At 40.4% G+C, this 17,236-nt stretch overlaps 1 protein-coding gene across 2 annotated transcripts in view; it reads left to right on the top strand.

The window, feature by feature from the left end:
- Nucleotides 1-17,236, top strand: part of TTC21B (tetratricopeptide repeat domain 21B) — a 57,516-nt gene that overhangs the window by 23,550 nt on the left and 16,730 nt on the right. For both annotated transcript variants that reach the window (XM_075180726.1, XM_075180727.1), the window contains 9 exons: nt 471-628; nt 1,798-2,022; nt 3,365-3,603; nt 4,587-4,659; nt 6,491-6,601; nt 6,686-6,824; nt 7,330-7,436; nt 10,693-10,881; nt 12,866-12,976. In XM_075180726.1, the coding sequence (XP_075036827.1) occupies nt 471-628; nt 1,798-2,022; nt 3,365-3,603; nt 4,587-4,659; nt 6,491-6,601; nt 6,686-6,824; nt 7,330-7,436; nt 10,693-10,881; nt 12,866-12,976 (1,352 nt within the window). The remainder of the gene's footprint in view (nt 1-470; nt 629-1,797; nt 2,023-3,364; nt 3,604-4,586; nt 4,660-6,490; nt 6,602-6,685; nt 6,825-7,329; nt 7,437-10,692; nt 10,882-12,865; nt 12,977-17,236) is intronic.

Here is a 17,236-nt window from a genome sequence, read left to right on the forward strand (position 1 = left end):
ATGATCCCAGTGCTGTGAGGCTGAAGTGCTAACCACTAGGCCACTGTGCTGCTATATGTCTGTCTGTCTGAGCATCTCTCTCTCTGTTTAAAAATTACACCAAGGTCTTTATTTCAAGGTCTTGGTCCCAAAATCTTGGAATAAAGACAAACCCTGGGTTAATTTTTAAACAGAGAGTGCTGCTCGTAATGATTGTATCTTCAATTACTCACCTTGTGGAACAACACCCCACTTTATATACAGTCTCCCAGACAGTGGTATCTCAGCAAGTTTAATGGCATTTTTAGATCCCGTAATGACACTGAGAAAAAATTGGCTTCAGCTGAGAGATAATCTGTTCCCTTATGCGTTTTACAGGTCTGCTGTGGAATGTTGGTGAACACTGAACATTGTATTTTGTTTCATGCTTCATAAATGAAAATGTTAGTTTTGTGGTGTAGTGTTAATGTAACGTTTTGCCTTCCTTTTAGGTGATGTTGAAGCAGCTTATAGCAGCCTTCAACATTGTCTTGAACAGAATCCTTCATATGCTGATGCTCATCTGTTAATGGCTCAAGTTTACTTGTCCCAGGACAATTTAAAACTGTGTGCTCAATCATTGGAGCTCTGTTTGAGTTATAGTTTTGAGGTGAGTTGCAAAAAAAAATGGCTGATCTTAAGATTTAAGTTGTTGTCAGCTGAGGTCACAGAAGTAATGAGGTTTAGGAAGTTTCATTCTGCTCCCTAGTGACAAATATGCAAATTCTCAACTCCTCCCTTGAAGTGACTTGCGAGGCTAATGGGATTTTACAGAATTCTAAAGAGGAGTTATTGATTATAAAATGTGGGAGAATAAAATAGGTGGGGCTTTCTTACCCCATTTTGTAGTGAAACAAAGAACACACAAGGAAATAAATACGACGGTAAGATACAGTCACAATATCACCAGGTAGCATTTTCCATTTCACATTAGTAAGGGAGGATGAGCGAGAGGAGAGGAGGAAGGGTGGGAAGGGGCACTTCAGAAGTATATTGTCCTTCAATTTAAGGGGCATATTCAATTGTCCGTGTTACTCGCAAAAGTAATGCGGCATTAATAATATTACCGGTGTTACGGTAATTCTAAGTCGGATTTCAGCTCGCAGCTCCCTGAAAGCCGGCGTTAAAGGTACCGTAATTACGCGCACTATTACCATAATAACGGTAATAGTGCGCAAGCCACGTTACTTTTGCGAGTAACGCGGACAATTGAATATGCCCCTAAGGGGCATATTCAATTGTCGCGGGTTTCCGCGGTGTTAAAACTACTACCGTTATTACGGTAGTAGTTAGCTGGACAATTGAATACCCCCCTATAGTCTAGGTACCCACACATGAGTAAATGTATCACATTTGTTATGTAGATAATACATGATGTTTTTCAAATGCGGAATAAACCATAATTGGTTTGAGAAGTGATGATAAGAAATGTATCTAATATTTATACACTTAAAAAAAGAACTAACCCTAAAGCCAAGTGCCTTAACGCACCCACTTATCCAAAGGGGAAGATTCACCAGGATCTCATGTCCATGACTTGCTCAGTTCTTTAGTTACTCATTCCCTACCCGTGTCCACAACAGCTTCTTCAGGAATGGGAAACTACTAGGGGGGAGTGGAGGGTTATGTGGCTCTGGGGTAGGGTTCTTCTTTAATTTAGCCTCCTGCAAATGTATCCAACTGTAAGTAGTTTCAGAGAGAGAAGTGTTTAACCAATAACTAAACCCATATAGTCATTTCTCCCAATGTGGATAAAATGCTTTATTTCTGTTGTTACAGATACGTGATTACCCATTATACAATCTTCTAAAAGCCCAGACCCAGAATCGAATGGGACAAACTCAGGAGGCTATTAAAACACTACAAATAGCAATGAGCTTGCCGGGAATGAGAAAAGGTGGAACCACTTTAAAATCAAAAGGAAGAAAAACAGAAATCAGTGCAAGCGACAGAGTTTCCATTTTCCTGGAGCTCGTTGATGCTCATCGTCTGAATGGAGAGCAGGTAAAAAAGGGTCTGTTTCTGTGGTGGTTTATATATTGTATATGTTGTATATTGTTTTCACTAATGTCATATATTGTTATAAATGTTTCAGTTATTACAGATTGCACAAACCAGACACCAAAAAGACATGATTTGGTATTAAATGAGTACTTTGAATTAAAGTTCTAAATAAAAAAAGGATAAAAACATTATATAACATATTTAAAAGTTATAAAATTATAAGGATGTCAATAATGTAAGGATGTGGCTGTGTTTTGCTAAATCAGGCCTGGCCAACCTGCGGCTCTCCAGGTGTTGTGAAACTACAAGCCCCAGCATGCTTTGCCAGTTGATAGCAAGCCGCTGGGTGGCGTCAAAATGGTGGGGCCTTTAGAGTTTTCAAACTGACCCATGGCAGTGAAAACATTACATAGATTAGTTGTGACAAGATTAAGGAACTCCTCAAAACTTTTGGGAGTACCTGAGGACCAGGGTTCAGATATTGCAGCTTAGTACACCTGTGTGCACCATAGCAGTTGGTGATGGGAATGGGAGGGGAATATGGAATGGCCAGTATCCCAGGTCTGTCTTGTGTTGAGAGCACTGAGTTAATGTTGTGGTAGCTGTCCAATCAGTGCTCTTGGTACAAGTTGTCAGAATGCTTAAATTCTAAATTCACCTGCTGACCACATAATTGACAGAGGCACCACTGAGACCATGACAAACGGTAGGGGTGTGATGTTAGGAGGGGAGATGTAGGGATTTTTACTGCATAATTTCTATCCATGGTGGATTTCTACTCCAACACTTTACCATTTAAATGGTTTGAATTCTAGTCACAAGTGTTATAGGTGTGTGTGTGTGTGTGTGTGTGTGTGTGTGTGTGTGTGTGTATATAAATACACATCTATAATTTATATTTTAGGGATTGCTAGTAAAATATGGTCTTATGGAGGACAAATAATAATGCCATATATAAAAACAACAATAACTCAAAACAACAATAGTAACAGGTTTGTTTTTTAAAACTTTATATTTATTCAAGAAACAAAAAATTCAATAAACATAATACAACAATAAACAAACTATAGCAACTAACAGAATTGTTTCCTTGTTATTTTTTGAATAGGGGAGTGATATAGAGACAGGTGCAAAACAGTTCTGTAGAATGTACTAATTAAATGATAACTAGAATCTGATTGGTTGCTTGCTATAGGCAACATCTCCACTTTTTCAAACCCGCAGCTTGATAAATTTGCCCAGATGTGTTGAGTACATTTCCAGCAAGTCTATTATGCTTTTGTTATGTCTTTGTTAACAACATTCCTCTAACTTTTTTGTTGCTATTTATGTGCATCTAAAGCACGAAGCTGCAAAAGTTTTACAAGATGCTCTCAACGAATTTACGGGGACTCCAGAAGAACTGCGTCTAATGATCGCTAATGCTGAGCTAGCCCTGACTCATGGGGACGTGGAACAAGCCTTATCTATGCTTAGAAACATCTCTCCAGAGCAGCCATATTTTATACACGCCAAGGAAAAGATGGCTGACATTTATCTCCAGCACAGGAAAGATAAGCTGCTCTACGTCAGCTGCTACAGGTGAAATATAGAACGTCTTCAATGTGTTATGCTTAATTGCTTAGGAGGTAATTCACTTAGATACGAGTTGCCTTGCGCGTTGTTTTTCCAGCTGGAATGCATTGACAGTTATTCAGTTACAAGGACTTTTAAAATTACAAACTTGAGTGAAGTTTCAGATGTGATCATCTTGGAATAATTCACGTGGAAATATAATGTGAGGCAACTCACATCTAATTGAAATGCTCCCCCTAGAAGTAGTTCCATAGATCTATTCAACTTAATAGCATAGATATAGGCAGATAATTCCTTAACGGGATGAAATATGTTTTAAGATTGGTTTTACTTTATTTAACACTTCTATTGTATTCTGTTTATGGTAGAGGGATTTTTTGGCTCTGTTAAGCTCACCTCTCTATCACTTTGCTGGGCACAGTGGACAGGGGGAGACATACATTTTAAACCAGAATTGTCCAAGATCTCTGTTATATGGTATGTCCATTGTTTAGCATATTATGTTCATAATGTTTGACTCCAAGTGTCCCTTTTTCTTTTTGCAGTATTGGATCTTTTATCTGCTATGTTTGGAATTTGGCTCTGATATAGAATTTGTATCTGTTAATTTGTACTACAAGACCCAATTATTCCAAAGGCAACATTTATGTAATATCAGCTCTTTATAGGTTGGAAGTTCTGCAGATAATAAAGATGTAGAAACTCAGCTCTACATGCTAATATATTTATTTATACATAATACAAATACAAATTGAAATCAACACAGTAGTAATAAACTTTATACTAAAAACATCTGTATGTATGGGTGGAATTTGCATAAAAATATGATTAAGGTGACCCAATTTGTAGGTTGACCACTGTCCTAATAGTTAATGAATCAGTTACTTACAATTAATACATTAGTTCAGAACAACTGTTTAATCATTATTAAGCAATTTAGTCACCTATCTTGGCAGCAGATGACTTATTTGTATATATTTTTTTTTTAGGGAGCTGTTGGAAAAATTGCCCAGTTCTCATACTTATCTCCTGCTTGGAGACGCCTACATGAATATTCAAGAGGTAAGTTGTAGGTTAGCATGGTAGCATGTGAGCCTGTGTCTGGTACGCAGGAGCATTTTACTGTATTGCTACATATTTCAAAAAAAATTAGGGTCAGATAACTGAAAAAAAATGTGCTTTAACCTGTAGCAGCCAATGAGATGTTGTCTGTAGTTTTTGAAAATTAGATCCTGGTTGGTTTCCTCAACCTTAGGTTTTTAAATTATGTTCATCAATTCCAACTACATCTCTAATGTACACAAATGTAGACTAAGAAACCCCCCTTATACCCTTACATTTGAAAAAACAAAATGCATATATTCATTATTTATTCATTAAACTGTTGTTTGTTGAGTTTAATCTAACAGGCTGTACCTGGTTACATGTACAACAGGTTTTAAATAGATGCATTCAGGTGTTTTTTCCTCCTGTATTGTTCATTCTTTTTTTTCTATTAATTCAGCAATCCTGCATAGAATTATTTTTCTTTTAATAGCAAGTAGCTATCCTACTACAAATTCTTATCTCCTTTTCAAAAGATCTCTTGTTGGCATACACAAATAGCTGACACAGCCTCACAGCTCTCAGTATGTGACTGGGGGGGGGGGGGGGTTGAGGAGGATGTCACAGTGCTGGTAGACCTCAGAGGGGTGTTCTAAAGCCACTCTGCTCACTACATCATGTGAAATGTGACTGTGGTTGCCATGGTAATAGCAGTCTAAATAAAAGACATAAAAGGTAAAAAGAATAAGTACCAACATTCTTCTTATAACCTGCAATGATCATAAAAAGAAAAACTGATTTATTTTTGTAATGCACATGGACTCTTTGTTTGTATTTTTCTTCTTCTGTTTTGTGTCTGTTTTTTAAAAATGAGGTTGCTGCATTTTTGTCTGAGCTTATTTGTTTAAAAAAAATACATTAAGGGGGGGCATTTAATTGGTAGCAAGGTGATGATTCTCTGGAACAGTCCATACCACGTTATGTATTTTCTAATATCTCTACTCATTTTCCGTCGAGTCCCATAGGGATGCAAGGGAAAATAAGCAGAGATTTCTGTACTGTATTAGCCGACAATATGTACAGCTGGACATCCTGTGCCACCTTGCGGCTAATTCTAAGTCTGTGGGCACAGATCTAAAATGCTTCATGTGTTTCTAATCTATCTTAACATATGGTTTACATGCACAAAGAAGCCTAAAAAAAACCATTATTACGCAGTGTAAAAACAATCCTTTTTTAACAAAATGTATAATAAACAGATCTGTAAGAATATGGATTTTAGCATGCCTTTTTGATGGTAAATGTGCCCATTTACACATACCTGTACCTGTGCCCTGTATGATCTTGCTGATTACACAGTGATGTTATTGCTTAGAACAGCAGTTCCCAAAGTTCCCCCTGTACATCACAACATGGATTGTTATTCTCTTTCTGAATTTGCTCCTAACTTTAAAGGGGAGAGAGGATAAATGTCTCTGGCATGCTACCAATAGTCCTGATTTCCACTGCTGTAAAGGGGCAGAGCTCCACTATTTTGGGACAAGGGGTTTAGTGGCATGGTTTGGGCAGATTGTGTACAATACTTAAAGTAATAGGGTTCATGTGGACACTTTCTGGTTTTATATTTTTTGGTGGTGGTTTAAAATGTCCCAATTTTCAAAATCGGAGTGTTAGTAGGTATCATCATCATCATCATCAACATTTATTTATATAGCGCCAGTATGCTAAAGTATAGTGCAGATATGTCCAAAGGTGTACACTGTACTGAACGATAATGTTATCCTTATCACTATGTTAAAATAATAACCAAAAAGATAATGATATTTTTATTTTGTTTTGCTTTAAAAAGCCTGAAAAAGCCATTGACATATATGAGCAGGCATTGAAGAAGAACCCTAAAGATGGAACACTGGCCAGTAAGATTGGAAAAGCCCTGATCAAGACTCATAACTATGCCAAGGTGTGTACCTGATACTGCTGTTTCCTGGGAATACTCTGAGTTAAGCAAATGTATGAAATGCTGACTGAATGTTTTTTTTCCCAGGCAATCAGTTACTATGAAACCGCCCTGAAAAGCGGTCAGCAGAACTTCCTCCATTATGACCTGGCTGAGCTCTTACTAAAACTGAAGCAGTATGAAAAAGCAGAGAAAGTGCTTCAGCAAGCGCTAGATCATGAGACCGGTAATTTTATTTTTAATGGAAAACCATTGTTAAAATGCAGTTGTGTAAAGTTATACAGCTTTGCTGCTTATTGCATTTGATAATGTTCATAATTCTGCTTATATTTAATATTTGTTATGATGTAACTTGTCTTTAATATTATGCAGTCTATAGAGTTTTTAGTTTCAATTAAAGTTCTTAACGAAAAAAGCAGCAACAGTGACACCTACTGGTTTAAAAAAAAAGTAATGGAGAGGAACAACACACAGACACATCCCATCGTTTCTCCCATCAGCAATCTGGCATTGTATGTTATATAAGTCGGATGCACAGACTGGTTAATAGGTTAATACTGGACCTGAAGGAACCTCATGCAGTCAGGATTTAGAACAATCTTAAAATACAATATAGATTCTGTGTGTTCCTAAAGATAGGTGCAGCTGATTAGTTATGAGTCTTTTTTCCCTTATTCTTACATAGTCTTTCTTTATGCTCTATTATTTATGTCATGCCTAATTTTTTGCAGTCAATGAACTATCTCCTCTTATGGATGACAGCCGTTATTATGTACTACTGGCAAAGATTTATAGTAAGATGGAGAAGACAGAAGATGCTGTTGTTTCATTACAGAGGGTATTGATTCCTTTTGTCTATATATGATTTTTTTCTTGTGCTTGTAAACAGTTTTCCGGTTTTCATAGTACTTAATGGTCAATCTCGTTCTCCATGAAGCAGAATTTGAAATTTATATTACTTTACACAGATGGAAAGTGAGGACAGTGATTTGTTTTTGTATCATATCCCTGCTCTCTCTCGCTCAGGTTCTATAAAGAAGCTGGTTCTCATCTGCTAGCATGTGTATGCCCAACTGAGCTAACTATCTAAGAGGTGTGGGGAACACTTGACACATAAGATAGCGGAATAACAATTGTAGCTGCTGCTGTAGAGAGGGCATGTTACTGCTGTCAGCTGCCAATAATAAATCAGTTATTGGTGACGGGTGTTTCTGTGCAGCTACTCCTAGCAGGACCATAACTAAGGCTGCATGAGAGGGGTGGCTGCCCAGGGCGCCAACATGAAGGGGGGCACAGTGCAGGGCTGGCTGGGCAAGGGCCCCCACCCTCGGGCCGGTCTCATAGTAGGCTACTTTGGGCTGGGTCACTGGGCAACCTGCATTTTTTTCCTTTAAAATAGACTGCTGAGTCCAGGGTTTGGGGGGCGTCGCACTTCCTTCTTGCCCCAGGCACCAACATTTCTTGTTACGGCTCTTGGTAGTATAGTACGATTGGAAGAAGGAGAGATGTCAGGAACCGCCTTTCCCTTCTCCCACTCCTCCTGCACTATATCCCCTTAACTGACTCCTCTCTGTGCCTGATGTCTGTCTCCGCTCCCTTAGGATGTAAGCTCTTGTGAGCAGGGCCCTCTTACCTCCTGTCTCTATACCTATTCTTCTGCTCCAGCTTCTCTACAACAGTATTGGTATTATTCGTTTATTGTTCTGTACTGTTTCACCCTGTATAGAGTACTGTTTGTATAATGTACGGCGCTGCGGAAATCTTGTAAATAAATAAAGGATAATAATAATGGAGGCAGAGACATGAAACATGAATCAGTCATCTGCTGTCAACTATAACTATCCTTCACCATTTATTCTACCTGACCCTCCTTTCTATTCTGGTTCTAGAGGAGGCTTTTTACCTTTGTGCTGCACAGGTAGTCTTGTGGTTATCCACCAGCTTGGAGTATGTCTGTGTTGGGTGTTTAGTTATCTTACTCGCCGCTGGACGGTTGTTCCCGTGTTCTATGGCAGCTGTCATCTCTGTTCCTCCTTTGGTGACAACAGCAATGACAGTTGAACTCACTGGGTCCAGTAGCTGAACTGAGATGTTATTCAGTAGATGTTCTAGACAACCCTGTCCTAGGTGTGGTGACACTTCTCAGAACCACCGAGCCATTTCCCACTGCCTTCACACATTTGTAACTGTTTTTCTATTTGTGGGAAGATTATTGTTTGGGAGGCAGAGCACAGAGCTGATCTACAGCACAGCCATCAATAACTGCCATCCGCACGCCACACTTGTACTTGAGGATTGATTTTTTCCCTTGCAGTTTAAAGCAGTGAAATATTAAACTGTAATTCAAAGATTCTAGAATGTTCATAGCGCTCTTCAAACGCAGTTTGTTTTGTTTGAAGTGGGAGAACTAGAGATGTATTGCTCGTCTACTCTGGTTCTTTAAATCCCAACATTGTCTTTGTGGCACTTCAAGGATTATACATAAAACACCTATTTGTACAATATACAGATAAAAGCTCCTTAATTTCTGTTTGTCGTCTCCACTTGCAGGACCACTAAACTTGAAATACAAATATATTTATCACTGACGTGTTTATACCTTTTTTTTTTTTTTTTTCTTTTTTTTAAAGTGAACCGCCAGTCCCCCAGGAATTCAGCTGTATCGCCAGGGGTAGCTCATTTCAATGTTTATTTTTATATTGCGCCATTTAGAAGGGGGTCAATTTTCCATACCTTGAGATGTTTGACAGTCTATTTGCTGAGTGAATACAACCCTGTTGTTAACCATTTTCTACAGAAATTAGACCATTGACCGCTGCGTATAGGAAAATAGCTTCCTCCGTAATCACAACTTTATTTCAAATATCTTTAGTTCTGGCAATCTTCTGAAACCGTTACATGTGTAGCTGTGAAACAACTGTTGTTTTAGTTGTACTGGTCTTTTAAATTAGTGTTTATAAATTTACAAATTACTTTGGTCTAATTGGCGATGTTTTAAATGGAAGATGGAAATTGTATAAAGAAATCTCCCAAGATTCTTCTCAACCTCCTGGAACTAGTGCTAAATTTGTCTAATTTGTTTTAACCCCTTGAAGGCTTAGAGATCAAGGTTACAAGAAAGCTTACAGATCACTGTCAACCAGGTTCCTTGAGTTTTATTGTAGTGCTGCAGTACTACAGGAGACCCGCTGCTGCACTACAGGAGACCCGCTGCTGCACTACAGGAGACCCGCTGCTGCACTACAGGAGACCCGCTGCAGCACTACAGGAGACCCGCTGCAGCACTACAGGAGACCCGCTGCAGCACTACAGAAGACCCGCTGCAGCACTACAGGACACCCGCTGCAGCACTACAGGAGACCCGCTGCAGCACTACAGGAGACCCGCTGCTGCACTACAGGAGACCCGCTGCAGCACTACAGAAGACCCGCTGCAGCACTACAGGACACCCGCTGCAGCACTACAGGAGACCCGCTGCAGCACTACAGGACACCCGCTGCAGCACTACAGGAGACCCGCTGCAGCACTACAGAAGACCCGCTGCAGCACTACAGGACACCCGCTGCAGCACTACAGGAGACCCGCTGCAGCACTACAGGAGACCCGCTGCAGCACTACAGGAGACCCGCTGCAGCACTACAGAAGACCCGCTGCAGCACTACAGGACACCCGCTGCAGCACTACAGGAGACCCGCTGCAGCACTACAGGACACCCGGTGCATGCACAAGTTGTGATGCCACAATATGGACCCTCCTTATAAGCAAAAAGCACTAACAATACCAGGCGAGGGGGGATATTTTTGCAGACCCTTTTAGTCTCTGTCCCTGCCTCAAAAATTGTGGAGGTACCATCGTTTGGGGGTGCTCCTGTGGAATTGTTGCCTGCTGTAGGCAATAAATAACATTAAAGTGTATATCCGACCCCCCTCTCCACGGTTTAAAGAGGCATGCTTCCTGTAGGAACACATTCAATGAAATGCATCAGAAGTTAATTTGACTATTCTGTGAAATTTACAAAGCAGTCCCATGTGTCTCAATGGACAAACATTTGTGAAATAGGTTGCTGGATCACGTCTATCGTTCTTTGTCCACAGGCCCGAGAGTTACAAGCCAGAGTATTGAAGAGAGCTCAGCTTGAGCAGCCAGACGCTGTGCCATCCCAGAAGTCTCTGGCAGCAGAAATCTGTGCAGAAATTGCCAGACATGCCGCAGCCCAGCGAGACTACGACAGAGCAATCGCATTCTACAAAGAAGCGCTAGTCTACTGTGAAACCGACAATAAGGTACAAAGAATTACATTGAATTTCTGCAGGCAGATAGCTGGCTAGTCCAACATGTTGTTTGGCAGATCTGAATAGTAAAATATAAGTAGAAAACAGCATGTGTAGGATCAAGGAAAATGTTGTTACATGTTGTTTTCCACAGAAATGGATATTTATTAATATCTCTGGATTTGAAGGTGAATGCATAAGACTTGGTTGATTTGGTAATATACAGTTATTGTGACTGCAGTAAAGAGTCCACAGGTTCATATTTTTAATTAAATAAGTGTCAAAGCAATATATAATGAAGGCAATAACTAGGAACATTTAACATAATGATGACATGGTTTTTCATATACATTAGAAAATAAAAGCAAAAAAAAATAAATAAAGAGAAAATACAACACACCATCAAAAAATTATGTAAGTCGTTACAATAGCCACAATAGCCAAAAGTATATCCCATGGATTCTTTTACTGTATGAGTCGTCACCACATCTGCTGGGAGACTGTCCCATGGATCTAACACTCTTCCTTGTCATCTTTCAGTCTTTCCTCCTCTAGTTTTAATTGTGTTATCTTGTTCTAGAAGTCATCTCTGTGTTTTTAAAAAAATGTCGGTCCTGAACTCTTAATATATGTGACTGTTTCTCATAACCTCTGTCCTTCTCTTCTCTGGACGGTACATGTTTGGCTCTTGTAGTCTTTCCTGATGAGCTTCGTTAGGCAGCTCATGCATCCTCCTGTCAGTGGCGGATCCAGGGGGGGGATCGGGGCATTCGCCCCCCCTAGCAGCAAAAAGCTAGGTCCCAGCCGCCGATTAAAATGGGAGGGGCGGGGCTGAGCGGAGGCGGGGCTAAATGTGGGCCAGCCAATCAGAGTGGTCCCAGCCGGCGACCACAGTGGGAGGGGCGGGGCCAATCGAGGGCGGAAGGCGGGGTTAACGCAGGCCAGCCAATCAGAGCAAAGGAGGGGCGTGATTATGCAAAATCGCCCCCCCCCCTAAACATAAAGTCTAGATCCGCCCCTGCCTCCTGTGATGATTCTAGTTTGTTGATGTGTTTTAGAGATAGGGTTTCCAGAACTGTACACCGTAACTTATAAAGTAGCAATATCACCACCCTCCTCCTGCTACAATGGCCTCTTCCTCTACAACCTGATATTCTACTGGCTTATCCACTGCTCGACAAAACTGCTCCCTTACCTTTCACATCATTCCAAACAATTACTCCAAGCTCCCTTCCCTCTGTTGTTGTTGACCTGACATCATCATTTTGATGTATTAAAGACCTAAGATATCACCTTTTGTTATTAAATAGCTACTCCTTGTATTCAATCTGGGAAGACCACAGTACCAGGTTAGTTGTTTAACCCTGAACCATTCCAGGAAAGGGTTCAAATTGTGCTTAAAGGATTAGAGCTGGGAAAAGTACATGGTATTTTGGATAATCCTCTAATAAGACGATGTCTGCAGGGTCCTTGCAGTTTTATCCCTGCCCGTCACGGTTTTCTATCTTGTGACAAAAATGAAAATGTGTCCATTTCTTTGTAGAGGTGGGGAAGGTGAACCATAGCTGTCTTCTCTGATTCTACAGACATAGCAGATCTGTTTCCATATTTGACACCATAAATATAATAAATGCATCCTTTTATTGCTAGGTGATGTTTTAAGAATTAGAACACCTTTGAAAACCTCACATTTCTATTTATTTGTTTCTTTCCATTTAATCACTATGATCAATAATGATATAACACCTAAAAATGTCAGTGTGTCCCACCGCAGAATGACTGTCTGTGTTGTCTCACCAATGTACCTAGGACCTCACTTGGGATGTAGAGCGCTCTGTAAGACCCAGAAGCCAGCAAAGAGATTAACCCTCTCCTTATAAGCATGTTCATATGACATCTGTTATTCAACATACTACAATAGACATTTGGTGGCTTATACCACAGATATATGAAGGTCTCATTTGCAGAACTAAAATTCCTTTCTGTTACTATGTAGGTGATAATGGAGTTGGCACATCTGTATCTTGCTCAAGATGACATTGACTCCTGTCAGCAACAATGTGCCCTTCTGCTGAGGAATGACCAGCAGAATGAAGCTGCTACAATGGTAAGTCAGAATGAAATATAAAATAAGACACGTACCACAAGTACATGGTCAAGGACCTGTCATACATTGAATCAGCTGAGTATATTTTATTATGTAGTTAAGGAAAAACATGTAGTTAAGCGTTTATGAACATTCATTTTAAAACGCTATATTTTTACGTCCAGAATAGGGCATCGCTCTGAAGCTCTTGTTCTTCCTTATTCTCTACAATAGGACTTGTCAAGTCACCATGAATGCTGCTTTCGTACATAGTAGCAACATTGCTACAGCCCCCTCCAAGATAGTTTCAACTTAGGCCTCAAATAAATGGGCATTTATTTCATACATTGAACACTTGTTCTTAAAGCCTATTAAATATACTGTAACAATATAACTGTAAGGTGTCTGACAAGCACTCACTTAGTGCTCCTCTTTTTCCTTTTGATGTTACCTGCAGGATTCAAAAGCTTTAATGCACAGGAAACACAGTAAATACTGACGGGTGGTTTAACGTCCTCCTGTGCTACATTGCCATACTTGTTGTACAAACTGGAAAATAGCAACAAGCTGCGTTCATGGTGTGTCCGGTGTGTGTTAGAACTGTCATGAGTAGAATAACTGTATTGATCAAGCTTCCAGTGAACAGGACACAGGGCACGGGACCTGTGGTTAGGTTACTATGCTGCCATTCTGTTACATTTACCAGGCTCACCGTGGTGAAGAAGAGCACTGGGCACTTCTGGATAGAGGAACTGCCCTCCCAACTAAATAGTAAATGGCGGGTATATAATTTAAGTAGGCAGAAGACACCTTCTTCCAATTCTCTTAGGCTGTTAGCTAAATAACAAAAAACCTTGGACTGCCTAAAAGGAGTGGGATCCCGGCACTCACCCCTCCAGCAAGGTCCTCTTTCCGGCTAAAGATAATGAGTAAAAGAAACAAATAGCACTTCTACTAACTGCCCTGCATTCCTTTCACACTGCCAACAATTACTTTTACCCACTTAAATATAGCATAGATGTATGTGTACTGTGTACCTTAGTACCCTGTCACAGGTCTGATGTTTGTATGCTAGGGGCCCACTCTGCCCAATAAACAAGAGGAAGATTGAGGTAGACTACTTTGCGTTTTACGGTTTTGTTATGCAGAGAATCTATTCCACCAGTTTTTTCCATCCAGCAAAGTTAAAATATGAAACAAATCTCTTTGCGCATTGGCATGAAGTAACTCTGTCCTCCAGGTCTGGCAGCTCGGCTCTGTTTACAGGGCAGTCACTTGTATTATGGAACACCTAATCTTTTTGTTTTTCTGTTTTGTGCTGTTTGCAGATGGGACCTGTCAGCTTATTCTGCTAGTTGAAATATAATTGGGCAAACGTTTCCCTTTGTGAACTACAGGGCACTGAGAACAGATATTTACAAAAAGTATGGTGTATAAAGGTTCTGTGTTATTTATTAAAGGAAAGATATCCTTTAACCATATCCATAATAATCTCCCTTTGCTTAGTGAGAATAACACTGTGGGGTAGATTTATCAAACCTTCTAAAAAGGAAAATTGGAGCTGTTGCCCATAGTAACCAATCAGATTGTTATTTTCTTGAATTTACTTGATAGCTAGACAGACCCATCCCGACACCCGTCGCCATTTACAGAAATTGATCCAACATATAGTAAATGTAGTAACATGCCTTATAGCTGACAACTGGACAAACATCTCCCCACCTACCATGTCCAGCACTATTCAGAGCGCGTGGGCCATGTACCGCAAGGAGAGCATAACCGCCGCACTGCACAACACTCCGCTCATCTTCTGGGCTGTTTGGTCGCAATGGACCACCCAGTATGGAGCTGCCTCTCTTCTAACCACAACACACTCCCACTTGTTAACTCTCCCCAACCTCCCTCCCCAACATTCGTAAGTCATCTATGTCCAGCACCTCTCTACCGCTCTCCCACTTTGCATGACTAACCTCCCTTCACCATCCCCTCCCCTCCTCGGGCTCCTCCCCCTACCCCCACCCTTCCTCGGCCTCCTCCACCTACCCCCACCCCATTGTGTGTCTACCCCCAAAACCACAGTGTAAGTTTACTCCCCAGTACGCTTAGGTTCACCACATCTGTTCAGACCCTTTATTCAACTTGTTTGACAGTTTAGAAATTTAACAACTATGTACCCTTGTAAAAAAAAAAAAAAAAAAAAAAGTTTTGTTAAAAAGAAGGAAAAAAAATGACAGCTAGAATCTGATTGGTTGCTATGGGCAACACCTACACTTTTCCTTACTAGAGAGTTTGATAAATCTACTCCTGAGCATTTAAAGAAAACATGACCTGTTCCAAATGATTACTTATATATTTTTCTTTTGTTTTGCTTGGGAGACAGTATAGATAAACAGTGCTTTGTAGGCAAATGCTTACAGCTCTACTAGAGAGTCATCCAGCATTCTGTTCTATGTTCACTAGCGGGCAGTTGCCTTCCTATGTCACAGCTGCCCACTGCGACGCCTATCAGTAAGTAAAGTGCAGATTGCGGGATGACTCGAACAGAGTGACTGCATACAACGCATTGTTTTTCTATATTTACTAGTGGGTGGCGAGATCATAGTGCACTGGGCACTACTCTATGTAAACAATTAATAGACAAGTGCATGCTGGCACTTGGGGAACCTGTAGTGCACCAAGACAAAATGTAAATAAATCATAAACCTCATTTGAAAAATATCTTTATTTTAAATAAAAAGCAAAACAAAACTATTAGTCACCAATATCCAGATTCTTCATCTGTATCTGTAATGGTATCTCTCGATCTACCAGTTTGCACCTAAAAGAAGGCACAGAGTCCATTAAAAAACACAAACAAACAAAAAACATGCATTCCTGGCACTACAGCTTGATTAAAAAGAGCCAAACAATCCACAGGAACATGCTTGAAAAAATAACAAACCCTTTACAAGCGGTGCAAACTAGCTCTTGACAGCAAGAGCTCCCGCCACATAGTGAAAGAATTACAACCACATGGTTCTTGGGCTTTCCCACAGCCCAGCTCTGACAGTGTGGGAAAGCCCCAGGTTATAAATAGATGTGTTTACTCTAAAATATATTTTATTACCCCACACCCGCCGCCCAAGGGTGTAGGAAGAGCTCTCATGCTTTCAGGCTTTTATTTTTTTTTTCTCTGCGGACCTCCCTAGGGAATCCAGCCCAGTGCGGACTTGCCTGGGTTTAGTTGTCACTTTGGCAGTGGGACCCCATGCTGCAGGTTCCCCTGCTATAGTGCCACCAGCCCCGGCTGGCACAGCATATTGTTAGCACTAGTAAAATCGGGGTGTGACACGCTTTTTGTCCCACCGGTTTTGCTAGTACCATCCTAAACTAGCAGCACTAGGGTTAACCTGTTTTATTGAGGGGCACACAATTTTATTTTAAATGTTATTTATGTATGTTTGTTTTTAATTGGTGTATTTTACATTAATTGTGCTGGTGTGCCCGCTTGTGGTTAATCTGTTAGGGGGGGTGGGTGTGGGCTTGTATGTTTAAATGTACAAGTGTTTAATTTGACAGTAATTGTGCTGGTGGGTCCTCCAGCTGTCACTGACATTGCATTTGAATGGCGACATTGAGACTGTCGACTTTGCTACCTGTCGACGGTCCTAATGTCGACATTTTAACCCTATCGACACACTGAACTTGTCGACAGGCAGACTGTCACCATTTTGACACATCGTACCCAACGCAGACAGAGAATCTCTGATCTCCACAACAGCTTTTTATGCTTGACAACTATCAGCAAAGGGACAGGACACCAGACAGTGTTCAGAAATGCTTATTTCAAGTATATTATTTAGTTTTGTATTACACAAGTGTGAGCCTTTTAAAGTAATTAAATGTGTACAAGAGAATAAATACATTTGAGAAAGTGCTAAGACAATTAAGACCACCGTGTATGTGAAAACAAAAGAAAATATTGTTCGGAACTCTGAAACAAACAATATAATAAGCACTATGTGTCAGCATATACATAAGTATGAGAACTGTGTGCACAATAAAGCTATATTGGTATAGGCTCACCTGCTAACGTCAAGGCATGTCCTGTAAGTGAGTCCCACCTCAGCCGTCGTATTTAAGACCTTCCTGATTCTCCATTTTCAAAGTATGCAGCAACCTATGCAGGGAGGTGTCTGAATCCAAAAAAAGAAATTAGAATCGGTGAAACCAAGGTGCGCTCCTTTAAATTAATGGAATGTGTGCAAGTGAATAAAACAACTTGAGAAAGTGCAGACAGGA

Source organism: Mixophyes fleayi, chromosome 7, assembly GCF_038048845.1.
Source record: "Mixophyes fleayi isolate aMixFle1 chromosome 7, aMixFle1.hap1, whole genome shotgun sequence".
Taxonomy (NCBI): Eukaryota; Metazoa; Chordata; class Amphibia; order Anura; family Limnodynastidae; genus Mixophyes; species Mixophyes fleayi.